This window comes from Guyanagaster necrorhizus, assembly GCF_019112545.1.
Source record: "Guyanagaster necrorhizus MCA 3950 unplaced genomic scaffold BT62scaffold_5, whole genome shotgun sequence".
Taxonomy (NCBI): Eukaryota; Fungi; Basidiomycota; class Agaricomycetes; order Agaricales; family Physalacriaceae; genus Guyanagaster; species Guyanagaster necrorhizus.
The window spans coordinates 1,125,005-1,151,012 of record NW_025064884.1 but is presented as its reverse complement, the minus strand read 5'-3'; the positions used below and the strand labels follow the sequence as shown (position 1 = coordinate 1,151,012).

At 47.4% G+C, this 26,008-nt stretch overlaps 9 protein-coding genes across 9 annotated transcripts; 4 read left to right on the top strand and 5 right to left on the bottom strand.

Annotated features, from left to right (window-relative positions):
• Positions 1–2,796: 2,796 nt before the first annotated feature.
• BT62DRAFT_1049851 (FAD/NAD(P)-binding domain-containing protein) lies at positions 2,797–4,727 on the bottom strand (the record flags this gene model as incomplete). The annotated part of the gene is made up of 11 exons (XM_043178511.1): positions 2,797–2,925; positions 2,975–3,082; positions 3,136–3,252; positions 3,400–3,510; positions 3,564–3,703; positions 3,760–3,864; positions 3,922–4,275; positions 4,331–4,384; positions 4,438–4,448; positions 4,510–4,582; positions 4,643–4,727. 11 exons carry the CDS (start codon positions 4,725–4,727, stop codon positions 2,797–2,799), a joined length of 1,287 nt encoding a protein of 428 aa, XP_043043407.1.
• Positions 4,728–5,436: 709 nt separating this feature from the next.
• Positions 5,437–6,325, bottom strand: BT62DRAFT_1002215 (uncharacterized protein; the record flags this gene model as incomplete). The annotated part of the gene is made up of 4 exons (XM_043176827.1): positions 5,437–5,712; positions 5,746–6,116; positions 6,170–6,189; positions 6,252–6,325. The coding sequence occupies 4 exons, from the start codon at positions 6,323–6,325 to the stop codon at positions 5,437–5,439; spliced, it is 741 nt and encodes a 246-aa protein (XP_043043406.1).
• A 169-nt stretch (positions 6,326–6,494) lies between these two features.
• On the top strand, positions 6,495–9,924 carry BT62DRAFT_978992 (Ca-transporting ATPase; the record flags this gene model as incomplete). Its single annotated transcript, XM_043189400.1, has 7 exons — positions 6,495–6,908; positions 6,961–7,762; positions 7,814–8,214; positions 8,264–9,104; positions 9,155–9,307; positions 9,357–9,559; positions 9,619–9,924. 7 exons carry the CDS (start codon positions 6,495–6,497, stop codon positions 9,922–9,924), a joined length of 3,120 nt encoding a protein of 1,039 aa, XP_043043405.1.
• Positions 9,925–10,203: 279 nt separating this feature from the next.
• Positions 10,204–11,251, top strand: BT62DRAFT_886394 (uncharacterized protein; the record flags this gene model as incomplete). The annotated part of the gene is made up of 2 exons (XM_043182875.1): positions 10,204–10,572; positions 10,619–11,251. 2 exons carry the CDS (start codon positions 10,204–10,206, stop codon positions 11,249–11,251), a joined length of 1,002 nt encoding a protein of 333 aa, XP_043043404.1.
• Positions 11,252–13,074: 1,823 nt separating this feature from the next.
• On the bottom strand, positions 13,075–15,233 carry BT62DRAFT_928660 (uncharacterized protein). The gene is made up of 11 exons (XM_043185559.1): positions 15,207–15,233; positions 14,740–15,154; positions 14,604–14,687; positions 14,474–14,553; positions 14,251–14,417; positions 14,071–14,200; positions 13,890–14,021; positions 13,775–13,836; positions 13,529–13,722; positions 13,332–13,466; positions 13,075–13,275 (listed from the first exon to the last, which is right to left on the bottom strand). The coding sequence occupies exons 1-11, from the start codon at positions 15,217–15,219 to the stop codon at positions 13,143–13,145; spliced, it is 1,545 nt and encodes a 514-aa protein (XP_043043403.1). The 5' UTR covers positions 15,220–15,233; the 3' UTR covers positions 13,075–13,142.
• A 953-nt stretch (positions 15,234–16,186) lies between these two features.
• On the bottom strand, positions 16,187–17,873 carry BT62DRAFT_614132 (uncharacterized protein). Its single transcript, XM_043181612.1, has 5 exons — positions 16,995–17,873; positions 16,886–16,934; positions 16,718–16,830; positions 16,378–16,667; positions 16,187–16,324 (listed from the first exon to the last, which is right to left on the bottom strand). Exons 1-4 carry the CDS (start codon positions 17,779–17,781, stop codon positions 16,390–16,392), a joined length of 1,227 nt encoding a protein of 408 aa, XP_043043402.1. The 5' UTR covers positions 17,782–17,873; the 3' UTR covers positions 16,187–16,324; positions 16,378–16,389.
• Positions 17,874–18,399: 526 nt separating this feature from the next.
• BT62DRAFT_985312 (uncharacterized protein) lies at positions 18,400–19,576 on the bottom strand (the record flags this gene model as incomplete). The annotated part of the gene is given in 8 exon segments (XM_043189929.1): positions 18,400–18,540; positions 18,606–18,642; positions 18,662–18,738; positions 18,920–19,055; positions 19,154–19,221; positions 19,257–19,316; positions 19,336–19,484; positions 19,561–19,576. The coding sequence occupies 8 exon segments, from the start codon at positions 19,574–19,576 to the stop codon at positions 18,400–18,402; spliced, it is 684 nt and encodes a 227-aa protein (XP_043043401.1).
• Positions 19,577–20,635: 1,059 nt separating this feature from the next.
• Positions 20,636–23,072, top strand: BT62DRAFT_614017 (methyltransferase type 11). Its single transcript, XM_043181611.1, has 6 exons — positions 20,636–21,306; positions 21,356–21,536; positions 21,589–21,868; positions 21,926–22,306; positions 22,363–22,614; positions 22,669–23,072. Exons 1-6 carry the CDS (start codon positions 21,012–21,014, stop codon positions 23,011–23,013), a joined length of 1,734 nt encoding a protein of 577 aa, XP_043043400.1. The 5' UTR covers positions 20,636–21,011; the 3' UTR covers positions 23,014–23,072.
• A 953-nt stretch (positions 23,073–24,025) lies between these two features.
• On the top strand, positions 24,026–25,783 carry BT62DRAFT_1073306 (uncharacterized protein; the record flags this gene model as incomplete). Its single annotated transcript, XM_043178928.1, has 6 exons — positions 24,026–24,347; positions 24,401–24,541; positions 24,601–24,747; positions 24,787–24,828; positions 25,015–25,213; positions 25,397–25,783. The coding sequence occupies exons 1-6, from the start codon at positions 24,232–24,234 to the stop codon at positions 25,781–25,783; spliced, it is 1,032 nt and encodes a 343-aa protein (XP_043043399.1). The 5' UTR covers positions 24,026–24,231.
• Positions 25,784–26,008: the final 225 nt, after the last annotated feature.

The window sequence follows — 26,008 nt, the reverse complement described above, 5'->3', positions numbered from 1 at the left end:
GCCCATGGGTTAGTTAAGATTCTAGTTCTCAGAAGGGGGATCTAGTGGACTCAGTTTGAAGTCCATATCTGCTGAGAGAGACAGAGCCTAGTCACACAGCTTCACACTCACACTCTCACTCTCACTGTCTCTAGTCTTCTAGTTCTTCTTCATACTGCCACTGGGCCTCTGCTCTGGCATGCTCAGCAAGTTCTACTCAAGCTTGCTCAGGGTCTGCCTGAGCTCACTTCTCCTGTCACTGCTGCTGCTGTCAAACAGCTGTGTTGTAATTAAAAGAGATTCAGAGGTCCCAGTCTGAGAATATCCTGTGAATGATCCTGTTCCAAGCTGCTTCTCCTCATTGTCTGACCTCTGATTGGGCTGACTGATCATCCTCCACCCTGGAGCTACTATAGTTGGCAGATAATGTAGTGGAGGGAGTTTCTGTCAGAATGATGTAGAATGAGTCATGTCCTGAGTGCAATGAAACACTTTGGGGTCTTAAAGCCATCTGAGAGGCATCAAGAGAGTCCTTAGTATGGTCTTCAATGCTGGGTGCTCTTATAGCAGTAGAAGAATTGAAGAATAGTGAGTCATTAAAGAAGTTCTCAGGAAGATCCTTATCTTCATGGTTAGAGACAGAGAGTGAGATCCATAGGTTTCAAAAACCTGCAAGATGATTGTTGCTGTTTCTGCTGTCAGGTTGTCAAGATCAAGGAGAGTATCTGTGTTCTTCTTCTTCTTGAATATTCTTCAGATGTAGGCTGCTAGGCCTGGCTTCAGGTATGGTTTCTGTTGGAGGCTGGAAGGAGGGTTGGAGGGTATGAAGGATGTCATGTAGAGGTAAATCAGAGATTATATTTTGTAGAATTCATCAGATTTGTTGAAACTCTTAGTAGTATCTGACTGCCTAAGCAGTGATTAATTGGTGTTCACAACAAAGTTGGATGATCACCAATAATCTTAATAGTGTTCTGATGATGGAAGCTAAGAGATCAAAGAATTCACAGTCAAAGTTCAGAGAGTTGGGGTCAATAGATGGCATTTGGTTTCCTCTATGCTAGTGTGCATGAGGAAAGGAAAGCAGAAGCTTTGAGCTAATTGTTAGACCCAAGCTGCATATAATTGTAAACATGTGATAAACTGACATCACTTTGTGTTCAAGTGTTCTATTAGAGTCCACTGATGTGAATATTAATCATTGTGTTACAAGACCTTAGGATTAGCTCAAGAGTAGAATAGTGTGATGATAAACTTTAGCTCAAAGCTGAAGATTACCAGCAAGAGTGAGCCTCCTTATATACTATACATGTTGGAGATAAATATAAGACTATCTATTGTATGTCTCTAAGTTCTTGTGCCCATTGTCCTTAGGCATCATTACTGTACACAAAAGGTTGATTGTGTGTCATCAAGGGCTAGTTGCTTTGTCAGAGGACAATGATAGATTGGCTTGTTTGTAATGACTAAGCCTCTCCCATGGTCCTAAGCACTAGTCTAGGCACCCTGACTAAGCATAAATAGGAGTTGATCATAGAGAAAAGGGAGAAAATAAGAAAAAATCATAACAACTTTGTAGACTATGAAAATCAGTCAATCTTTTGGTTGGATGAATTCAGTGGAACTTTTCTAAGTGCATGAAATGCAGTCAAAGGTGTTACCAAGCCAGTGCATATCAGCCTTGAGATAGAGGCACAATATTGGTATGAGCATCTCTCATAGTATCTTTTTACACTGAAAATGGCCAGATATCACTGTCAATTGTTTTCTACATGCAGAAAAATCACACTCAATATTATCAACAAACTCAGAGATATCTTAATATTTTGGATGGGAGATGGGTTTTATGATCATATATGTTGGGCTTCTCTCACTTCAAGATCTTCAGATACAATATCCCAACCAAAATCCATGATTGTGAATGACTTGGACAATGAGTAAAATGGTGTCCTGATGCGTTCACATATGCCTCAAGGTCTGGTTGACTCGACGTTCGGCGCCTGGGTCTGGAATGAAGGGGGAAAGCATTGTCACTACGTGATTGCCTTATGGACGAAGATCGAGAGTCATAACGGGATGAAGCGGCGGAGCGGTGACGATATGAAGATCGGGAACCATGAGATGCAAGTGAAGGGAAAACACTTCTACACACGACCACTGATGCCGATTCCTCCGCATCGCTGTCCACGAGTGCCATCCTCCACTTTGTAAGCATTTCGTCAGTAGGTTTACCAGAATCTCGGTCGTCGATAGGCTTTGGGGAAGTTTGGTGAGGTTTGGTCACGTCGAGCCCAGAAATAGCGTCGGATTTGTCGTTGTATGAAAGCCCAAAGACAAGAATAACCTTCAGCGGTGACCGGCCACCTGCAAGGTCACGAAGGATTTTTAACAACCGCTGAACGGCAAACATGTCGGACGATTATCCAGCAACAGGTGAAGTGATGATTATATACTGTATAGTGCTGTAGAACTGCTGTAGAGCAGTGCCACCGGCAATGTCAGCGGGTACATGCGCAACGCCATACAATCCTGCAGAGAAGTGTAGCCTGCACAAGTTCTGGGTGCCGGGGGTGGACGAACATTTTCAGGTCTGCGTCTCTGAAGACTAGTAGAGAAAGTCAAGAACTGCCGAGCAAATAACATAGGAAGTATGAGAACTACATGACAGAAGTCAATTCCCACGGCAATGACGGACTAACGGCAACTTTCCTATTCTATGATGAAGACGTGCCAACTAGGGTCCATTAGAAGATCACGTGTCTACTCGAGAAAGATAGAAGGCAGACCAATTGCATAGTGAATCGATCCAATCTTCCCTTATTCATACATATCTGCATCGTCCTTCACCTCGATTCCGAATTTCGGCCACATCACCTTGGCCAGCATATCCTCTACTCCACTATTGATAGACTTGATCGCACCATTGACTTGGTACACCCTTTTCGCCTGGAACATCATTGGCGTGGGAGACTGTGTGTATTGACTAATCACTTACAATGCCTACAGACACCTTGATAGACGGAGGCGAAGGGGTATACCTCTCCAACTCGTTTTTTCCAGATCCACTGATGAGCTTCAGGATGTTCTTGGCAGCAACATCGGCCTGAAATGACAATTAGCATAACATCCAGGAGGAGCTAAAACCAAGGGTTAAACCTGAGCATAGGCATTATGTCCAGCCTGAATAGCACCGAACGCATCCGCCGCGTCTCCAATGACGAATATATTTCCGTAGGGAGTATCTTCGACTTCTTCCTCAGAGACAGGCGTAGACTCAATAGAGGACACCGACTCCTCAGAGGGAGCATTGCTTTCATCCAAAGCAAGCTTTTCGAGTGCTAACTGCAGCTTGGCAGAAAGCATGGCCGATGACTCAGCATTAACAGCGCTGGGAGATGCCGAAACAGAAGGCGCGATAACACCGAGCTGGAGAGACCTCAGCACATGAGCCAGCGAATTTTCAGGGTTCATTGTAGACGGATCCATCTCCTTCAGCAGTGCAGTGTTGGGAATTTGTCCCGTACAGAGCAGCTAGTGAAAAGTATTAGATTTCGTTATCTCAGATACTAGAGAGGCAAGCACACGAGAAGATCAGCAGCGATTTCTTTCCCAGACTCTGTTCGTACAATGCGCTGTCCCGCATCATTAACGTTGTCGACAGAATTCATGTCCAGACGCTCCCCAAGGATCATTTCAACGTTGAGTGCTGTCAAAGACTGAACGACTACACCCCACCGTCTATCAGGCACGAGAAGCAGAAACGATAACACATTCACGCACTCTCAACATGCATTCCCTCATCATACTTGGGCAACAGCCTCCGACGCGAATGGAGCAGAGTAACCTTTTTCATAGGGTAAACATCAGCGATATCAGAAGCCAGCTCTATACAAGTATGATGGGTCAGCGGGTCTCAGGCGAAATAGTCGGAAAGCAGCGTACGTATTCCTAACGCCCCACCCCCCACGACGAGCACCCTGCCTGCTGCGGCAATCACCTTTTGGCTCGACTGGAGCCAGCTGGTTCCCTCCGCCTTGGTTCCATGACATTCTGTTTTATCCTTCTCTCTGGGATCTAGCCGGGGACCCCGTAAGTTGACGGGATCGGGTAATTGCGCCCCGAGAGCGTACACAGCGTAGTCATAATGGAGCGTGGCAGAATGAATACCGAACTCCGGAAATGCCCGTGAGAGGACGATATGGTTTTGGCTGAAAGACTCCACCTGGGCGTGAAGGACGATATGTGGTGATGGGGCTGAAGGATCTGGCAGCTGGAAGATGTTACGAGTAGGAATGACTGGTCGTAGGCTCAGTTACAAGTATAGCTACGGGGAAAGAGGGGTAATACATACACGCTTTATGTTCATGACCCAGAAGGACGGAATACCGGGGGAAAGTGTACACGTCTATGGCCAGCAGTCAGTTAAAAACAACCTGTTGGGTAGAGTCTTTAACAGACGATTAATGTGGCTTCGAAAAAGAAGAGAATCAGCATCCAGCAAGGAAGCGGGGAACGTGTCATTCCACATACGTGTTTCTATCAATGACGACTACCCTCCATCCTTCTGGGGCTGCGTTCGCGAGGAGTTGTGCTGCGCGAGCACCTACAGTAGCCTTGGGATGAGGAGAAACGCATGGAAAAGTGTGGCAGACCAGGCACTCACCACCATATGCCGCACCTAGAACAACAATCGTCTTCAAGGGAGTACTAATAGGGGGGGGAGCAGGGGGTACCGTGGTGGGGGCCATTCTAGATGTTGATCATTCGATATGGGTTTTTTATCTGATTAGATGCTCCGAATGCCGAGATGAAGAATGATCGGTAATAAGTCCGAGCCGATGATGACGCGAGTAGTTTGATATTGCACTACGACAAGTCATTCTGTATATGAACTGGAAGCAAGTCATCGTCGGCTTACCACACTTACCACATAGAAGAAGCTGTCATGAGCCATCCGAGTAACATATGTAAAGTGTGATGAGTGCATGAGTTTCCGGTTCGGTGGTCTGAATGCAAGTATACATCTACTCAGTTCCTGAGTAATGCGGTCCAGCACTGTGCGTCGCATCGGTTTGTTTGATAACCTTTGCGGTATTCGTCAGCGTAGTGAGTAGACCTTGTTGACATGAGGTAGACGTGACCAGATTTCTATTGAGCAAATAGGTCAGTGGTTCAGGGTTAGTAAGTCAACCCACCTGTCGAAGAAAGGACCTTTCATAATTGAGCATAAGCCGGTGCGGAGGCGTTCCCTGAGAACGGGCCTTCTTTTACCCCAGGTCCGAGTCAAGCGTCTTCATTCACGCCTTGATTTAGTGGAATGACGATCGTTATCCTGTATCAGAGACCACGGCGGCCCTTTGATCCTTCTGAAACACAAGCTGTGATTTAAAAAGTAGCACAGATAGGTAGATTCGGAAGAGCAGCCTTACCGGACCATCATTCCGACCTCCCAAAAGACTAGTCGGTGCCGAAAGTCAACCATAACCTATAGAGGCGTTTGTTTCCAGCAGGGTTCGGTTCATCTTTCGGTGCAAACATCGTCAGCAAGGATGGACGGAAATTAGATGCTCCAGGCCAATATGCTCCCCGTACGATATCCATCTGCATACAGCAATTGCAAGGAGCAGTCCGTTGAATGCGACTGATGGTTCCGAATGCGCAAACGGACAAGGCGCGAATCTGAAGAGTCATGAGTCGTGACGCCGACGCCGATATATATCTACTGGCATGGAACTGCCACTCGAATCAGATCTAGTCATGCCGCACATGAGAGATGCAGCCCAAATACGCAAAAAATTCGAGCATATTTATTGCCAAGCAGATCGGATTCGCATACATCGCAAGGTTGATATGTAATGATGAGATGATACAAGAAGATGTGGCGCCATCGGAAGGAAATTCTTGACACATGTAGCTCTTGATAGACACGTATTCTCTTATAAAAGTAGATGCTGTTGCTTTAGCCGCTACCGACGGAGAATGGGGCACTATATCCAGATATAAGCATAGGAAGAAACGTGGACTAGAATGAATAAAAGTGACTTTCTTTGATGATGACAGTGCATGGTCACTCTCATTTAACATCGGATTGGACGAAGGGGAGTTGGATTGGATTGGCTGGCCTCTGCAACGCTGGTCTAAGTCCACCTATGAATTGATGCAATACGTAATAACCACCATGTCCACATACCATTTATTGCGCCGAACGGCCTGAAAGCTTAAAGTTTAGCGTATCGTCACTTGTCTAGTAGCTGCGTGTAATCCTCATTTACGTGCTTCCCTGGAACTGTTGCAACGCCATTAGCACGGCGCATGTATGGAGCACATGATGTACCGTAGCGCACATGGCGTCAGCCGAAAAGCGCCAGACGGTATGTCGTCGATTTCCTAGCTTGCGGCGCAGTCGTCGCCAAGCTGCAGCAGATAAGTGTTTGAATTGAACGGGGCCGGGCAACAAACACGTGGAGGTCACAGCAATTGAAATAAGTAATATTTGTTTCCGACACTCATCTGGGATGGGCTACGAACGAAGACGCTCAGGCCCTTTCCATCCTCAATCTTCCTCGAGCTTGTCGTCTTTCTCTCGTCGCGGTCGCTCTCCTCAACGGTCGCCCTCACCCCCAGCATCCACCTATTTTCCATTACTAGCCTCGGATCCGGACAATGTACGACTACAGCCTGTCCCCGATGCTGAAGCACACTTTTCCTACAGTACCACCCTCCGCAGACATCATCTAGAAGGGTCTGTTATATCGCCATCCGAGCTGGCATCGGCGGTGAATGCAGAAGCGTCGAGTCTCTGGTCGCGCGTACTCGGTTGGATCACTGGTCAACCACCGGATAATCACTTGGAAAGTGGAAGAGCTATGCCCCGTCTGGAGCCGCCGAAGAATACATTGTCGTCGCAGTATGCCCATTGTTCTGTGGAGGTGAGTATTTCTTTTCCATCGCTTATATCGCTATACGACAGCCAAGTAACAGGATACAATATCGCATTACCGGACATCCCTTACCGACGGCCTGCTGAAGGCGGATATTCCCAATTTACTAGGGACACATGGATATAATGAGTTCTCTGTTGCTACCCCAGAACCCATTCTTCTCAAATTTGCCAAAACAATATACGAGAGTCCCCTCATCCTGCTGCTATGCGCAAGTGCAACCATAAGCGCCATAATCGGCAACATCGACGATGCTGTCAGCATTACCGTCGCTGTCCTCATCGTACTCACGGTCGGCTTCGTGCAAGAACAGCGCTCAGAGAAGAGTCTCGAAGCATTGAACAAGCTCGTTCCCCACCATTGTCATGTCATTCGCGAGCGCGAAACACTGCACGTTCTAGCCAATGAACTAGTTCCTGGTGACATTGTCACTTTCTCAACAGGAGATCGGATTCCAGCAGACTTACGCGTGGTTTCTTGCGTAGATGTAGAGATTGATGAAAGCAGCTTGACAGGCGAAACGGTGGCGCGACAGAAGAACACGGCAACCTGTGTGGGTCCCACTCCTGCTACTTTGGCAGATAGAACATGTATCGCGTACATGGGGACGTTGGTTAGGAACGGTCACGGGACGGGCGTCGTTATTGCGACGGGAACAAATACAGAGTTTGGCGCGATTTTTACTATGATGCAAGATGTAGAGGAAAAGCGCTCGCCGCTACAGTTGAGCATGGACGAGCTTGCCCAGAAGCTTTCGATGATTTCTTTTGTCGTGATCGGCGTTATATGTTTGATTGGCGTGCTTCAGAGAAGGCCATGGTTGGATATGTTCACCATTGGAGGTATACTGGCTTTCTTTAAATGTCTGTGGTCGTTTGAATAGTCTCTTGCAGTTTCTCTTGCCGTCGCTGCCATTCCTGAAGGCCTTCCCATCGTAACGACGGTCACGTTGGCACTTGGTGTTCAACGGATGGCACACCGAAAAGCCATCGTCAAGAAGCTTCATTCTGTCGAAGCTCTGGGATCGGTGTCGGTGATATGTTCCGATAAGACGGGTACTCTGACGAAGAACGAGCAAACGGTCACCGAGGCGTACTCGGTTGACGAGGTCATTCATCTCAGTAACGAAGTCTCCCCCTCGCTACCTCCAGCTGTTCGCATGGCGATCGATATTGGCGCCCTGTGTAATAATGCCTCTCTAAGCCGGGACGATGACAGGAATTTCGTTGGGCAGTCTACTGACGTCGCATTGTTAAACGTACTCTGTCAAGTCGGACTGCCTGACCGGAGAGCGGTAGGTTTTATCTTCCTCCACATCTTAGTGCACAGCTTATGCCCTGCAGACCTTCCAACGCCTCTCAGAAAAACCATTCAACTCTGAGCATAAATACATGGCAGTTAGTGGCATTCATCATGACGCGTCGCCATCGGGGAGGGAGATCTGCTATCTCAAAGGCTCAATTGAAGCGGTCCTAGACCGGTGCAAATTTTACTACGTCAATGACGAATCGACGCCTGCTTTGGATCAGAAGGCTCGGAGTGTCATACTGGGCAAGGCGAAAGCAACGGCATCGAGAGGTTTACGAGTTGTGGCGATGGCTTATGGGTACGGCAGCGTTGACTTGACCACTTCAGCTGTGAATGGCAATGCAATGCTCCCTTCAGCTCCCCCAACTCGTACATCTTCTCCCGCCCCTGGATCGTCAAATATGGTCTTTGCGGGTTTTCAAGCCATGCTTGACCCTCCACGAAAAGGCGTAAGCGACTCGATCGCGCTTCTACAAGCGGGAGGCGTCCAAGTGGTCATGATCACTGGCGACGCTGAGGAGACTGCACTCTCCATAGCACGCAAGCTGGGTTTGAAAGTCAGCTCTGAGGGGAGTGGGTGTCTGACAGGCGCTGCTATCGATAGGATGAGCAAGGAAATGCTGATGGAGAGAGTCGGATATGTGAGCGTCTTTGCGAGAACGACGCCGAGACATAAGATGGCGATCGTAGAGGCGTTCCAAGCGAGAGGGAAGATCGTAGCGATGACAGGCGATGGGGTCAATGATGCGCCTGCGTTGAAAATAGCGGACATCGGTGTTTCGATGGGAAAGAGCGGGACTGACGTAGCAAAGGAGGCGGCAGATGTGATATTGGTGGATGATAATTTCAGTACGATTTTGCCTGCTGTTGAGGAGGGTGAGTTGCTCGTTTCTCTGTAGTTTGTTTCTTCTGACCGGTGCAATCAGGCAAGTCAATATTCCATAATATACAAAACTTCCTTTCATTCCAGCTGAGCACGGCCGCAGCGGCGCTGACGCTAATCACCCTCAGTACCATGCTGGGGCTGAGCAATCCGTTAAATGCAATGCAAATCCTATTTATCAATATCCTCATGGACGGTAAGCTCTTACTTACGATGTCATAGAAGACGATGTTCATGATTTTTAGGCCCTCCGAGTCAGAGTCTGGGGGTTGATCCCATTGATCCCGCAGTGATGCGACGACCCCCCCGGAAAAAAGATGCTTCGATTATAACGAAACGCGTCCTGTATCGGGTCATCTTCTCGGCTTCGATCATTGTGTTTGGCACGTTGTTCGTGTACATTTTCGCTCTCGAGGATGACAAGATGTCTAGGAGGGAACAGACGATGGTAAGGAGCAACTTTTATCTTTTGTGCGTACATTGGACTCAGAAGGTATATTTTCGTAGACGTTTACGGCCTTTGTCTTTCTGGACCTTGTTTCGGCCATCCAAAACCGCGGTTTGGGATGCGGGCTAACGCAGAACAAGATGCTGCTGACGACGGTCAGCGTCTCAGCGATATCCCAGATAGGGCTCGTATACGTTCCTGTCATGCAGTCTGTGTTCCAGACGGAGGGGCTGAGGAGAGGCGATTTGGGCGTGATACTAGGTTTAGCGGGTACGAGTATGTTCTTGCATGAATGTAGACGACGGTGGGAGAGGAAAGGAATAGAAGAGAGCGAGAGGTGGGGTAGAGTTGGGGAGATGGTTTAGCCAAAAAATTATATCAAGGGACAGTCTTTGGTTTATCTGATACTCACCAAAACGCCGTTTGCTGCCATGAGTCGAAAGCCCAATCGGGAAACATCGCGTGTTCGACGCGTGTTGACCTTCTCGTCTGTCTGCCACCTTCGACTGACAATCATGCCAGACAACGATAATCAAGCAAATTCAGCTGTATTTCCTTCTGATGAATCCGGAAGTACCCAGCACACTCTGAATCTAAGCCCCAACCATCCTAGAGTTCGTGCCAGTAGTGCAGCCACAATCCCGATGCCAGGATATCGGCGTCCAGTCGCTCGCCCTTCTACCACAACTCCAGGATCTCGATATTTCCATACAGACTGGAATTCTCGACTAACAACACCCCGAACGTTTGAATACACTCCCAACAGACCGTCGCAAACCTTGCCCTCCGCTACTGATGAGATTTCTTGTTTTCCGCTGCCTGTGAAGGTTCAAAATGAGAATTTGGTTCTATTCGTAGACTTTGATACGCTGGGAAACAGCTATTCTGAGCCACCGCGTGCCGGTGTCGACGCAGAGTCTAAACTCTGGGAGTATTACAACAACGTGGCTCGTGTGGCGGATAAAGATATGTTGAAACGCTGGCAGGATGACATGACGGCGCTACTTATCTCTGTATGTCGCTCCGAAATACGTCATTGCTCACACTCATTTTGTCCAGGCCGGTTTATTTTCTGGTGGCGTCGTCACCGTCTTCCTTATCAAGTTTTACACGACTCTGCAGCCTGACTACGAAAAAATATCGATCCTGCAGCAGCAGCTGATCTCAGTCAACCTTCAGGCACTGTTCAACGCGACCGCAGGTGCTCCGGCATACCCCATCTTTGACACGACCGATGCGCTATCGAATTTCCGTGTTCCACGGTCTGCCTTGTGGATACAGGGCTTATGGTTCTCAGCCCTAGTATGCGGTATATCAGTGGCCTCACTTGCTTCGCTCGTGAAGTCATGGCTGCTCGACTATGTGAAGAGCATGAATAGCGGGAGCACTTATGACCGTGCGCATCGCCGGCAGCATAGACATGATGCTCTTCTAAGTTGGCATGTACCTGCAATCATTGCCTCACTCCCAGTTCTCATGCAATTGACTGTCGTGCTCTTTTTGATTGGCCTTGTCATTCTGATGTGGCAGCTAAACCATGTTATAGGGTGCATCATGCTAAGCATGGTCATTCTCTTAGCCATATACTGGATCAACATGGCTGCCTCTCTTCTGGCCATCATGTCCATACAGAAATGTGGTCTTGCTCCTTCTTTTGGAGATGCTAGCTTCATCTGCTCAAAAGCTGAATAAGGCTATTATCGATCTATGCTTGAAGCTTGCTGATTGAGCTTGTAAGCATTCTTTTATCATTCCTCAGACTTTTGATACATGGTTATTGTGTCACAGAAGCTTTCTTTATGATTATACTAGAGATGAACAGAAACAGATTCAACTCATTGATTCAGAATTAACATGGAGAAGTGTTATTTGGCTGCTCAAATACTCTCAGAATATTACAACTGTAGATATATGTTTTTGCTCAATAACTGAGCTGAAATTTCAGTCAGATATGATTGATTCTTTATTTAGAGCAGATGTACTTAATCTACTGTTGTCACAGATGGATATTGCACTCCCTTCACTTCATAATGATTTCCGGAAGACGCTTGCTTCTGCTTCTATTGGATATCTGTCCTCTCATCTGACTTCTCAATATACATCATCTATATTGCATCTTTGGCAATTAGTATCATTACAGAATGGGATATTGTTATCTTTGATGATAGAAATCACTCAAACTCAGCAGTACACTTCTTTGTATAAAGAATGGTTATATTTATGGAGAAGATTAAGAGAAAGGTTTTCTTTTACTAATCCTCAGACCAACTGAGACATGAGAAGGGCCCCAATGCTATCATGCTGGTGACAGGACATAGACCAAGGACAGTGTGATGCAGTGTAGTGTGCTGACAATAGGATGCACAGCAAAAGCCATAGGGAGAGGAACTCCAATCAACTTGAGATAGCAAATTGCCTGGCATAAAAAGGAAACCTCTATTAATGCTACTCAACAATGATTGTTTCACAGAAATGATGCCAGGCTTGAAAGACAAGGGCTCATAGTGTGCAGGCAGTGGGTTGCAGAGTAAGAACAGTATGATATGTCTAGTGTGCAAGCAATGAGATGCAGAGTGAGGACAGTGGAGCTTGATAATTTGGAGACCATTGGGATTCTCCTTTAGATACAATGTTGAAGGAACAAGAGATATGCATTGTATTCATATTATCATGGACATATACAGTGAATAGCCATATTAGTATGGTCATATCTGTAATGGTATGGTGTACATCTCTAGTGCATTCACACTCAAAAGACACAAGTACTCAGATCTAAAATTACATACAACTCATAAAAAGTTGAACAGTTATATTATTAGAAACACTCATACCAGAGATCACTTGCATCATAAGACAGGTACTCACCAAAAGCATAAGTGCTCACTTTACTCAGATACCAGTGAGTCCTTGCAAGTACCTATACAAGTACTCAAAATGTACTAAATATCTTCTACATTGAAAGAATGAAACTAATCACAATTTTTGTCACTGGTATCAGACCCATGAGATTCATCATCTATAACCAATACCTCAGCCCTTCCCGTGACTGAAAATCGGATTCAACCCCCAAGTGCGAGGCCGGCTGGTTCCCTGTCCCGAGACGAAACATTAAAATGGACGACTTTCCACCAACCTGGAACTCTTCTTCATCACGGATAATACCTCAAGATCCGACGATGACACGCACTTGTATCAAACTTCCTTCACCTTTAACCTCTAGCCCCTTCCCTGAATCTTCTTCGCCACCGTCGACTACTCCAGACCTGAGCCCTCGACCGCCGTATCCATCCATCAACGGCGCGGGTTCAACTTCCCCTTGACACTACACCTGCTACAACGAGAAACCGTGTGCCCGCATGTTGTTCCTGTTCCAAAGGGCCATCTGCAACCTCATATGTCAAACCTTCCGAGGAGGAAAAGTCGCAAGAAGGTTCAGGCTTGACTTATAACACAAGGGGCTGAGACAGAAGGTATCAAAGTGTCCGTGTCTATTGTGATTGAACTAGCATGGTATACAAATGTGTGGTATGGTATATTCCCAGGTGTGTATTAAATGAATGAATTAAAAGAGTGGCACCCGTCTTTATGAGCTGACTGAATCGCGGGTTGATACAGCAGTAGTAGAACTTGTCTCCGAGTGTAGTTTCTCTGTGTCTGGAACTCTAGACGGGCGGTCCATATTCCTCGCTATCGACCATACAGCGTAAGATCCATACCTGTACCAGCAAGCATAAGCATAATATGGCAAGGCAACTGAGAACGAAAAACATACACTTGCGTAGACATAAGGAGTGTGCAAATCAAAACCAGCATGACGCTCAAGGCAATATCACTGGGCGTGTGGAACTTGGCCAATTTCAAGCCCCACCAGACAAACAGATACGCTGCGAATCCGATTTTGCACAAGCTACGTGTTCATGACAACATCAGTGATCAGCTGAAAGGGTCAGGAAAAGAAATAGGACAAACAATGATTGCACTGCGGCGAATTGTAACGTTCTCTTCACAAGGAGCTTAGGATATCGAAGCCTATACATGAAGAGTCCAATGAAGACAGACTGCTCCGTCGTTGCCTGAAATAGCCATATGTATCCAGCAGCCGCAATAGCAGGGTGTTCCGTGATTTGTAGCACGACTTGAAGGAACACAATGGCGAATAGAGTCTATAGAGTCCGCATAAGTCAAGAAAAGGCAAGGATTCGTGAGACAACTTACGCAGAGGTGGTGGATAAGTAAAGGCCACCTCATATTCGGACGGTATGTCAGCTCGAAGATATCTGGATGATCATTAGCCCTCTACGACTACTTTCGGTGAAAGAAGAAAACGCACATAAACCGGAAATGAGGTTGCCAACGACTCTCACTAGAGAGACATTGAGAACGGTGTAGTTCTGACTCGCCACTGAGCCTCCGACGCCTTGCGTGACGAGTGCGACCAAGGTCCAAAACGTATTCATGGCATCTAAATTACTGTCAAGAACGGTTAGGTAAATTTTGAGAATGCGACTCACAAGTAACAGTATTCCGCTTATTTTCCAACGACAGATCCCTGTATGTTGCGTAGAGCCTTGGCAACACCATCTCCACGCCTTTGGCGCAGACGTACAAGAGGAAGAAGTACAGAATTGTTGGGATGGAGTACTGGTCGAGTTGGTATGAGCGGCGACAAGAACGATGTAAAGGTAACTCACGAAAGCAACTGTAGTCGGGTAGATCTGCAGCATGCTTAACTTCATCAGCTCTGTCACAGTTTCCTCAGACAATCCCTTCGTGTTATCGACCGTGAAAGAGGCGTTGGGTGCGACCAGAGTTGAAACAAAGGGGAAATCTTCAGTGACATTTTCGTACGACCTGGGGACTATGAAATTTCCGAGATTTAACCGGTAAAAGCGATGAACATGAAAGTGATCTTACTGCACATATCTCCGCCAGACGGTGAGATTTGGGGACAGTGAACATCAGGCCTGAACTTTACCATGTTCTTGTACACGTATCTGTCCGAGGGTCAATCTAAGTTACCATGAGGAGTTGAGGAAAATCCTACCTGCAAATCGTTGTATTCTGTCCTCCTTGCCATGCCTCTCCAAATGGAACTTCATCGGCCAGAAACTGCATACAGCTCTCATTCCTACAACGAGACTCAGCGACCTGCCCAAGACATGTATCGAAGAAAGGCTGACGAATCATAAACTTGGTTGTCGCCCGTACAATACTCCATCGCCGTACTGCAAATATCAGCAATAGCCCTCTGTGCAGCCAGTGCTTGATTGTCGGCATCGGTGCCATTGTACGAGGCTCCCAACTCCTCTGCGATCGTGGGCGCCAACTTGGGAAGGAGGAAGTCAAAGGCCCACGGTAAACGACGGAGGGTCATGTCGTAAAACTTGATCTTCAAGTCGTCGTCAAAACGCATCCATAGGTCGGTCTGCATGGGCAGGGTGTAGTCTATTGTCTTGTAGTACACCTCCAGAATCACGCTTGCAGAGACGACGGGTCCTTCAATGGCGAGGGACTGGATAGAAGCCCCCGAAGGTAGACCAATCAGCTGGGTGGTGTTAAGCGAGGCGACATTGCTGAATATCCCATACAGGTACTCTGGTGGCAAAACCGATTTGTAAGGGCCGGGGTGGAGACTGAAGCTACGAACCTGTATTCAACATGCCACCTTGGAACGCTGTATCCGCATTCAATAACCGCTTCGACGAGACAGAAGGGAAAAAATCAACCCACTCGTTGTAAAATCAACCCTTCCTACACAGTCGTCAGCGAGAGCAGGACTACTCTCAGATATTAAGATATCATTATAATTAATAAATCTAATCCATATGTCAACTCCACTGAACGAAGATCAACTCTGCCGAAACAACTCACCCTTCTAAAAAGCCTTGGAACGCATCCAGATACACCGAGGGCTGGTGTGCGAGAGCATAAGTGAGAAAAGCAAGAATCGCAAGTAGACGCAACATTGACCAAACCTGAACCCTGGTGTAGGCATAAATACTAGTCCGTTCACCTCCCCCTATCGCTCGGACGCGCCCAAGGTGATCCGCCAGGGCCGCCAGCATGGGATCCCCGGTATTCAACAACAACCATGGCCGGTGACTACGATCAATTGAAGTCTGATATTTCCGTTTTGGATGTTGGACTCACCGCGAAGACCTGGCGTGGATACTTACTGTTCTTGCCGATCGACAAGTACGTTCCTCTTCTGCGAATCATTCCATGGGGATAGGTCGCAGGCACACAAATCACCTAAATGAAATTCTGCCCTTGTTCCTCGTCCTGTCCTGTCCTGACTTGCCAAGATTTTTGGGCATTTTCCAAGAAAAGGTCGGCCGGGCGCCGACGCAATAATATACAAAGTTGATGATTAGTTGATGCCGGTATCTTTTTTAGAATGTCGATCGACTCGGGTGCTTTCCCTCTCATTGTGACTCCAATAGGACGCCACTTTTTCGTCGCATTATAAACGTACATGCAAGTAGTGTGCGACAAGTAACAGTACACCCAAACTACAAAAAGATAATGTGGGTATAAGTACAAAGATATAAGTTACAACAGATTGTCTAGTCACCGTCACAATGAATTCGTCAGAATAACTGATGGGCGCTATTTATGACCTACGAAAAACCTAGGGAGAAAATACCACGTTGTACGTGGGTGACGTTTCAAGACAAGGACCGGAGAATGAAGTACCGGAGCGTTCATAAAACTTCACATAGTCGATCCAAACCGCTTGTTCTTTACTCCTACTGTCACCTCCTCCTGTGATACGACGTTAACTGCGGTCCCGTCACACTAGTATTAATCCGACTCACCTGGTTTGATAGTCAAATCCAGCCATGAAGCAGCCTCAAGTTCGGTATACCACTAATAGGTGTATTTACAACAGTACTCAAAATCAGTAAGAGGGAACTTACAGCAAACCTCTTGATTTCACGGTCGCCCACAGATCTGTACGAAATCTCCACATATCCGCCTGTCTTGATGCAGACGGGTCTGTGAAGATGGACTGCGCCCGCTGACCCATCGAAGACCAATAGATTTTTGAAAATCCTCGCGATAAATGATTTTGAAAAGACCGTTGTGAACCGTACAGGATCATTGCCTGGACGGCATGTCAGGAAGCGAATGCCGGAGCAAATATAAAAGACAGACCGTTAACAAGTGGACGATTGTCCTCATCGAACTCGGCTTTGAAGGTGAGACTGTACTCTCCAGGTTTGTTAACTGTATCCCAGCCAAGCGTAACATCCTTACTCGAAACGAAGCTATTAGTCAAATGATAAAACCGCTAAACGCCTATATAGAAAAAGAAATACTTGCAAGAATAGGATCTTGCTCCTCGCACCGAGCCGACTCGTTGGAATGGTGTCTTCCGCCTGACCCGTTGAGTTAATAAAGGGATTGTCCACTACGAGCCGGTTTCTATGACTATCCTTAAAGAACGACACCACAGGATAAACCACAAATAGCGATATGAGGGCAATCATCGTGAGGGCGAGCATCGCGACGTTGACGACGCCGCATGGAGTCAGACCGTCAGTCTTTGCACCTCTGAGCGATTCGTCGTCGTCATCAACTACTAGATCAGCCGCCAAAGGGTCAAAGGTATATGCCACGAGCCCACAGTCGCGTACGCCTGCTGCTGCAAAAGGGTATCTTGAATCGGAAGCCAGGACGGGAACACCATACAAGGACAACACAGAGTCCCGATGGCGGGGAAATCGGCGGGTGAGAGGCGCATCACCTGCGAACCTATACGCGATCGTGGAGTCTCGAAGTAACGTGTTGGGCAGGTGGCATATAGCTCTAATATCCTCTGGTGGTATCTCATTGGATTCCGAGAGCGATAATGCAGACTGTTGAGCAACAGATTGCATATTCGCGGGGTTCAACGGCGATGAGGTGGAGCTTCTCGTGGACATGGACCGCTTAGGTGAACCTGAAAATAAACGTGAAATTTCGGCCATCCCTTCTGCGGATACATAGGACTCCGTGGAGCCTCCAGGACTCGAAAGCGGAGATAACCTAGTAACTGTGGAGTGGCTTAAGGACCTCCATCCCTGTAGTCCCGCGTCAGCGGGGAAGAGGGGTGTGCCAGGCCGCTCTACCGTGGGCGATGGTAAACATCCTTCTTCCTTCCCAGGTGTCGGAGAAAACGAAGAAACACGGAAAATCTCAGGCCTGTCTTCCTCCGAGGATGAGCTGGAAGTAGCCATGGTGGAACAGAGTTGCACGACATTCCTTGTCTTGGGCGTGGGGTTATAAATGAGGAGAATGAGACATGGGACGAGGTGATGCCAAGTCGAAAGGAGGAGACGACGCCTCAGACAAGTGAGACTAGTGCACAGTGACTTGCAGCGCTATCAACGGAATTACAGTTCGCTGGTGAGGTTCATGGCTTGCTCGCTGCTGGACGTGTCGGCAGCTCACCGGAATACTGTTTGTTTCCAAAACGTTTGGCCTTATTTCAACAGAATCAGCAAAACATACACGAATAAAAATGTATGATACGCACCATCGGCACCTTATAGATCAAGCCCACGGCAACATTTTTCCGGGTCGGACCATGGATAAGGACCATTCAGAATCCGCCAAGGGGCTTGAGCGATCCAATAGAGATTTATTACAGAAAAATGAAACGGAACGGAAGATAAGCACTCGGCACCAAGATCTGGAAGAGACGGAAAGACAGAAAGACGAGTGATGGTGGTCGTCGAAAGAGTCTCGTAAGGCGCCGTCAATCCCGACTTTCTCACGCCTATTAGGTGACTTTTTTTTAGGCAAGGACCCCCAAATTTTAAATTTACAGTTAAACGACAGCTCTCTCAAATACATTACACAGCGACAAGAAGTCTTCTACGCAACATCTCAATATCCTCGTCATCTATACTGTTATATTTCTTGACATATCCTTCCGCACCACCAAACTTCTCCCGTATCATCTGTAGCATTGCGACCATGCCATTGTCTCTGGCCTATAGGCAGAAATAATCAAGAGATCGAAACGCAAATATATGGACTTCGAATTACACGTTTTGACCGCGCCTTCAAAATTGCTACAGAAGGTTGGGGTTCTTCTGAAGTCGCGCGGTAAACAACGGAATAGCAGGCTCGAGACCATGCGTCGCGAGAGCATAATAGTTTACGATATCTTGATCATCAACTCCAAGTATCTGCCGTAACACATACGAACCATACGGTCAGTAACCACAAGCTGAGAACTAGACTAAGTATGTACTGACCATCAAAAGCACCGCACATACCAGCCCCGTTCAATCTTTCCCAGTTACACGTTCCCTGGTCAGATGCATCACTAAGCGATAACCGCAGACATCCCGAACCTGTACAATGCACCAGAACCGGTTCCTCCGGGTTGTCGAATAAATGTCGCAAGATCGCATTAAAGGCCAGACCGGCAAAGGTCAAGATCTCTTCGTATACTTCTAAAAATGTCTGCACGAATTGAAAAGACAAATCTATAAGCCAGCCGCTGTAAACGCACTTGAATTTCATCCTTGTCGAAGGCTTGTGGTCTTTCGGTCCGAATCTGTGGCATTGAACGGCCAAAATACGAAGCCGGAGGCTCACCGCAGAGTAAGGCTCGCAGGATCAAAGACATTCGGCTCACTTATTACTGCACGGACAGTTGTGACTCCCTCGATTCAAGAGTAGCAGTATTGTAGGACGATACCTCAGTATCGGAGTGAAAATCGAAGATGCGGCCGATGCCATGTGAGATGAAGTTTTTTTTCTCTACCATTCTCCGTTACGCCTGATAGTTCTCCGGATCTGAATACAATTCCAGGTTCAACTATGGTCGAAGGCATCGCGGTTTTGTATCCTCCAACCATCCGGATGTTTATCACACCCTGGACTTGAATGAAAGGCGGCAAGGAAAGGATAGATGCATCCAAAGTTTCTGGTGGATAAATGAATGAGTGCTGACGTGCTTTAAAGGCTGTGGTGCTCGCTCAAGATTGCACTCAATTGGTGACTTTGTATTGGAGTCATTTTGGTCGGACCGTCGAACCGGAATGCTTTGTTCGTGTTAGGGCCCCGCTGTAACGGCCTTGAAGGCAGAACTGTGGCAAACGCCGAGCCTAATTCTCCCCATACACCGGCTTTAACTACCTGGCTTCGTATCTTTCCCCGTTAATGCCTATGGATAGCGCAGTTTTTTGTTCACCAACAACGATTGCGCTTCTTGGGCGCTAGAGGTCTTGTACGGGGATATGCTCTGAAACTAGCCTTTTATGCCTTGGGCTCGTTGGGACCAAATGAATTACGGTGATCATCGGATAAGCTCAGAGAGCCATTGAGGCTATATCCGTGACTCGGTAGGTAGGTGCTACAGCTCGCCGGGCCTGTCCTCTGAATAGGTTCATCTTGAAAGTGCCGGTTCATTCAAGTTTCAATAGATGCCAAAACTGTATCTTGTTGCTCAGAAGTTGTACATCGGGGAAAAGTCTAATTGCAGTGTTGTATCTTGGTTTGTAACAGAAGAGTCCGTTACTGGCCAGAAACCTGGACCATCGGAGAAAGTAATGGTATAGCTGGTATTGACTGTGCTATCAAAAATTCTAGCCCCTTGTGGTTTCGACTCCCAGTATGCTTTTAGCCGGAATGGTCTCGTGCTTGGCTCTGGACATCTCAGGGCTACTCGAGGATACTGTTTGTTTTGATGATGACACATATCTCACTTATCAAGTTTGACCACATTCGAATTGTCTTGATGGACCGACCACACATAGACTGACTATCTCAGTCCTCACATAGTGCGGATTGGGCTATTCGTGCCTGCGTTTCGGCTGTCAATGCAGACTCTGGCCTCGGGAGCGGCTGGATGCTAAAAGAGGAGGGTTCTCGCGTCCTCGGTCTGCGCAAGGAAGAAGGCAGGGCGACAGGATCTATCGGAGTATCGGTGCTTCTTGTCTGTTTTTTCCTAGGGGAAGGGAAAGGGGAAGGGGAAGGGATTGTCCATCACAACGTGGACGCGCTGAAAATGGCAGTTGATATCCGTACGTCCGTGACACGGCTCCGACAGGTCTGATCGAGCATAATGAACGCGCTAGCTCACGTTCGTTCGAGACCAGGCTGACCGGCAATAGATTAAATGGAATGCAGGGAAGAACAGTTGGTGCCTCGAGGGGCTTTGATCCAAACAGACTGAAGATATTGCAGCGATATCTGGCGGCGGACGCGTCGAACGGCGTTGGGTGCTTGTTTCATCTTGTTTGACAGGGCGATCACTTCGCTGAGCTGCCTTCTCTTTTCTTTCTTGTTTCCTACAAATTCCCGTTACTTAACGTTGGCGGAACGCTCACTGCCATCTACCAGATGTATCAGATCCAGCCGTATACCGTCGGATACCGCCGAACCTGCATATAAAGTGCCTTCCTCCCTTTTCTCCAACCACCACCGGCTCTGACAACTAGTGACAACTAGCATGGGCCATTCCCAGTCTCAGCCTATCCCCCGTTCGGTACGCCGGAAACAGTCTACCGTATTCTCCCAGCTCGTCTGCGCGACAGCAAGTTCTTCCACCCTTGCCTCCATGCCTTCCAAGGGAACCTCAGAATTCCTCCTCGTAAACGAGAAATCCCAATATCGCGACAATGAAAACAAGCGACGGCCAGCTGACGGCACCTATGCATATAGGCGTCTCTCTTATCTTTCTCCGAAAGAGATTATATCCGATGATGCTGCCATGGCGTACAATGACTTTCTACGAGAATTTCCGGGTACGTCCACCCCTTTTGCTTTTGTTTCATATTCCCCATTTGTCAGCAGAGTATCGGCTCACCTGGATACTCGATACCCTCCGTCGTACCGACTTCACGCGTCTCGAGACGTCCGGAGAGACATTTGTTGACTACATGGGCGGCGCCCTCTATCCTGAGAGCCTCATACGCGTCCATACCGATTTTTTGCATCGCAGTGTCCTCGGAAATACCCATTCAGTCAGCAATAGGTCCGTCTCTGCCCTAGATTGTCCCTTACGTTGTCCAATTTATTATTTACAGCTCCAAGCTATCCCTAAAATGTGCAGACGAAGCCAGAGCAGCGGTGCTTTCATTCTTTCAAGCGCCTCCCGAGTACACCGTTGTCTTTACAACCAATGCTACCGGTGCCCTCAAACTCGTGGGGGAGTCGTTCCCATTTTCTGGAGGCAGTACCTACGTTCTTTCGGCAGATTCCCATAATAGTGTTCATGGCATCCGGGAATTTGCAACTGTACGCGGCTCTAGGGTTTGCTACATCCCTTCTCCACCTCATGGTGGTATAGATCCGGTTCTAGCAAAGGTAGAATCTCGGTGTATACGCTATTTTACATCTTATATCTGACGCTAAATCCCACAGAACACCCTCCTCCGTAATCGCCCTCGATTTAAAGATCTTTTGCCGTGTTTATTCGCACTAACCGGACAATCAAACATTACAAATTCTAAAACCTCCCTTTCTCTTATTGAATATGCATCCTCATTAGGATATAATACGATCCTTGACGCCGCCGCTCTGGCGCCGACATCGCTGGTGTCCCTCAAGGACACGCCCGTTGACGCGATGGCAATTTCCTTTTACAAAATGTTTGGCTTCCCAACAGGTGTCGGAGCTCTTGTTGTCAAAAAGTCGTTCCTGGCACAGCTGAAACGCCCTTGGTTTGCTGGTGGAACCGTCGACGTCGTTCAGGTGCCTGGAAGTATTGTCACCAGATCGCATAGCCTTCATGAACAATTTGAGGTTCGTGCGGTCACCGTTGTTCACCATTTATGACGACTAAAGATCTCCAATTTCAGGATGGAACCATTAACTATCTAACATTACCTGCGATAACAGATGGCCTACGATTTCTTTCAGCTTGCCTTCCTTTTCTTCCTCTACGACTTACCACGCTCCTACACTATGTTGTTTCCTCACTTACACGACTGCGTCACGACACAATTGGGACACCCGTTGTCCGTATTCTTTCACGGACACCTTCAAAACGGCTTCGCTCAGTAGGCGAGCAAGCGGACACTGGCTCAATTATTTCTTTGATTTTCTTATCTGTGAGTTTCACGCTAGTCCACCAGTTTGATCCCTTGACCCATTAGCCTCCATAGCCGTCGGGTGATATGCTTCCCAACTCATTCATCGAACATGCTGCTTCTCAGCACAATATATCTCTTCGTACTGGGTGTATGTGTAATCCGGGCGGGGCGGCCGCTATCCTCGAAATCCAAGACGATATGAAACAGCTATACAGCGGAGTAACTCTGAAGGATTTTGAGCATCTCGTTGGGCGGGAGCTTGGAGTCGTAAGGATAAGCTTTGGACTGGCGAGCAACTTCTACGATGCATGGGAGGTCGTCCGTTTCGCGACGCTGATGTCGAACGAACGGACACGAGAGGTCATGTGGAATCAATGGACGGAGGCCTCGGGTGTCATGATTGGCCAGGCTATCTGAATGGCGGACGGAATGTATGTTAACACAATGAAATGGTGTGTATTTTTATTGAAAGGTTTGTTTCCCGTTAGTCCGTATCTTCATCATCTCAGGGACATGTAGTATACACATTGCATCTTATTTTGTCTTTTCAATTGTATGTATATCTATTCTACTGTACTTTGCCTTTTTTTTTTTACATTCAATATAACTATCATCAAGCGGATCAATGACGCGTAGGCAGTGGCCTCGAGGTTACGAACCTATGTTTAGGATTTGCAAGAGGTTTTGGGCGCTTCCGAATTTCAATCAGGATATAAGGTTCGTTCGGTTCAGCTGACATTTCGAAGCCTATATAGATAGTCAAGCTGACACCTTGAGTACTAAGTACCAGTGTTCTCGGCTTCGTAACTTCTTGGTTCTGACTGTTGTAAATCATGATCGGTTCCCCGGGAAACGGTATAGCAACTACTTCGCCGCCTCTCATTGCTTGGCATGGGATAATACAAACGTTCCTCATAACATGAGGCACGGGAGGGCGTCAAATCGCCATCAATGTGCTGCGCTTGCACCGGTACCGTGACAGCAGACGGCAGAGAATCACCACCCAAGTATGTGCTGTGCAACTGCTGAAAAGCACTACCCGACCGACGCCTGTTGGAGATCCCCGTAATTTTTGTTGGGATAATTCTCCTGGTCCCGTGGTTGCCGAGGACGCTGGAAAGAGGACGGTCAAGGCTGGAAAACCGGGTCTTAGAAAGTCAATACTGTGATGAAAAGCTAGGAGGAGAATGTTGGCGATGATGCTACTATTGTTGGGAACGCGGAAGAGGGGAAAGGAAATTCGAGATTCAAGATCATTCCTTTGCTGATTATGAGTGGTTTTTTTTTTGTATTCGAGATCCTTGCCCTGAATTAAGGACAGTACCTGGGTCCAAGTCCGAAAAAGTTTACCAAATAAATATCTGAGTATGGAGATTTTGTCAGCCCAATAGCATGAACCAGCACCAACCGTGGGAACGTTGACTGCTCCCATCAACCACCCAACTACCACCTTTCAATGTCTGCGACTATTCCCTTCAGCATGGACCTTCTGCTCGAGAATTCTTGTCTCCATCATGCCGGAAAGATGAGAATTTGAGATCAACCAGAATCTGTGCAACAAGATGACATTTTCAGAGGTAGATCTCGGCACAGATTTTACATAAAATCTGTGTGCTCCCGAAATGTATCTCTGGCATGGGATTTAGATTCCCCCAAAATTCGTTGATCTCCAAACGATGCTCCCAAAACGTAACAATTGTGCTCAAATTCAAGTTTTGTCGAAAATGTTCATCTTCCTGGTGTGCATCCCAGTGAGTAGGATATATCAAAAGATTTATCTCCTCCTCTGACAATGCACTTGCAGGTTCATCGGGAGCAAATGTTTCTACGAATGGATGATGGCCGCAAATATTTCCTTCACTAAGACCGCCTTTGCGTGGGAAGCGCATATATCAAGCTTTGTATTGGATGTATACAACCAAGTTACCGACACGCCATTGCCTAGGTGCTGGCAAAGGATAGGTCAATGTCGAACTGTGCGACTGTTTGTAATATTCCCTCTAGCTTGCCAGAGCACACATCAAACACCCCATCTTACGCTGGCGCTTTCTTTCACAAGGTCTTCTGGACGAAAGCATGGTTCAACAGCCTCATCCTTGAAGGTATGGATGTTGACTATGTAGAGGCAAAGTGGCTTGTCCTGGACAATGCGTATGCTAAGATAAAAAGGCTCGGCAACTGATGATCCAGAACTTTCGCGACGACCCCCGACCGGAAGAGCCTTCAGCCGAGGTACTTCACAAGCATTTTCCCTTGCAGCAGCCTTTAACATGTCCTACAGGATGAGATGTTAATTATACGTCGTCCAACACCATTCTCCGGATCTTGAGCAGAATCAACATCCCCCGCCTTACACACAAGCTGATACAGTGGTTGCCCTACTCTGTTCTTCGAAGGCTCACCCGTCGGGCTCACCAGTCGGAACCGGAGAACATTTGCGCGCTATGGGAGGAGAACGGCCACAGTGTATCAGTCGGTTCTTGCCCTCGCGGTAGAAATGGAGGAACTCAAACAAGAACCAGCTCGTCATCGATCTATCAACAGCTCAGGCTCTGCTTTATATTCTCGACATTCAAGCAGCCGTGTTCGGTATTACGGTCTCGTCCGGAGCTGTCACGTATATGGGTATGCTATCTAGTATTTAGTCTCGACTATAGGAAAGTGAAACTCATCCTCATTATTATATTCACCGGCATACCCGAATGTATCAGCCGGTTGATGCCCTAGTTTTCCTATGCCTCCTTGCTTTCTTATGCAATATCCGCCACTACATTTTCGATACCTTACGTGAACATCTCAGGCAAAGCAAAAGTTCTCGCAACGTTTGGAGCACCTTCAGTTATGGAGACTAGCGGACCATCCACCAACTTCTCTCATCCCGAGTAAACGACATCTTGACGCAGTCCGAGATGTCAAGCACAAATTCAGAGACGGAGAGCGCGTAGGGCACATACCAATACGTATCTTCACTGAGCTTGATGATGGGGATACCAGTGATTTTCTCGGTAACGACGGTCTTTCCTCGAATCAGAACGGCGAGCCACCCTTGGATTCCGGGCAAGATGCCAATACCTGTGCTGTGTCAAGCAAGCATCTCAAAATTCATGATGCTGTCGAAAAGACGTTTGATAGAGCGGAATGGATGTCGAAGACTTTGGTGCAGGAGACCGAGGAAGACGCCGCATGAAGGTGACTGTATGCATGTTGCAGGCACGATTCCGTTGGCGAAAATATATTCTTGACACCCTGATCTAGGGCGCCTCTTGTATCTCTCGGTCAGGGTGAGAGTTAGCCGTCCAGATATATCAAAGTATAGGGTATCGAGGGGCTTCATCACCCTTTTCCGACGGATGTCGGGCTCGTTGTATGTGTCTTGCCCTGGGCACTTGCGTGGGCAGAGTTGAGTGGCTGA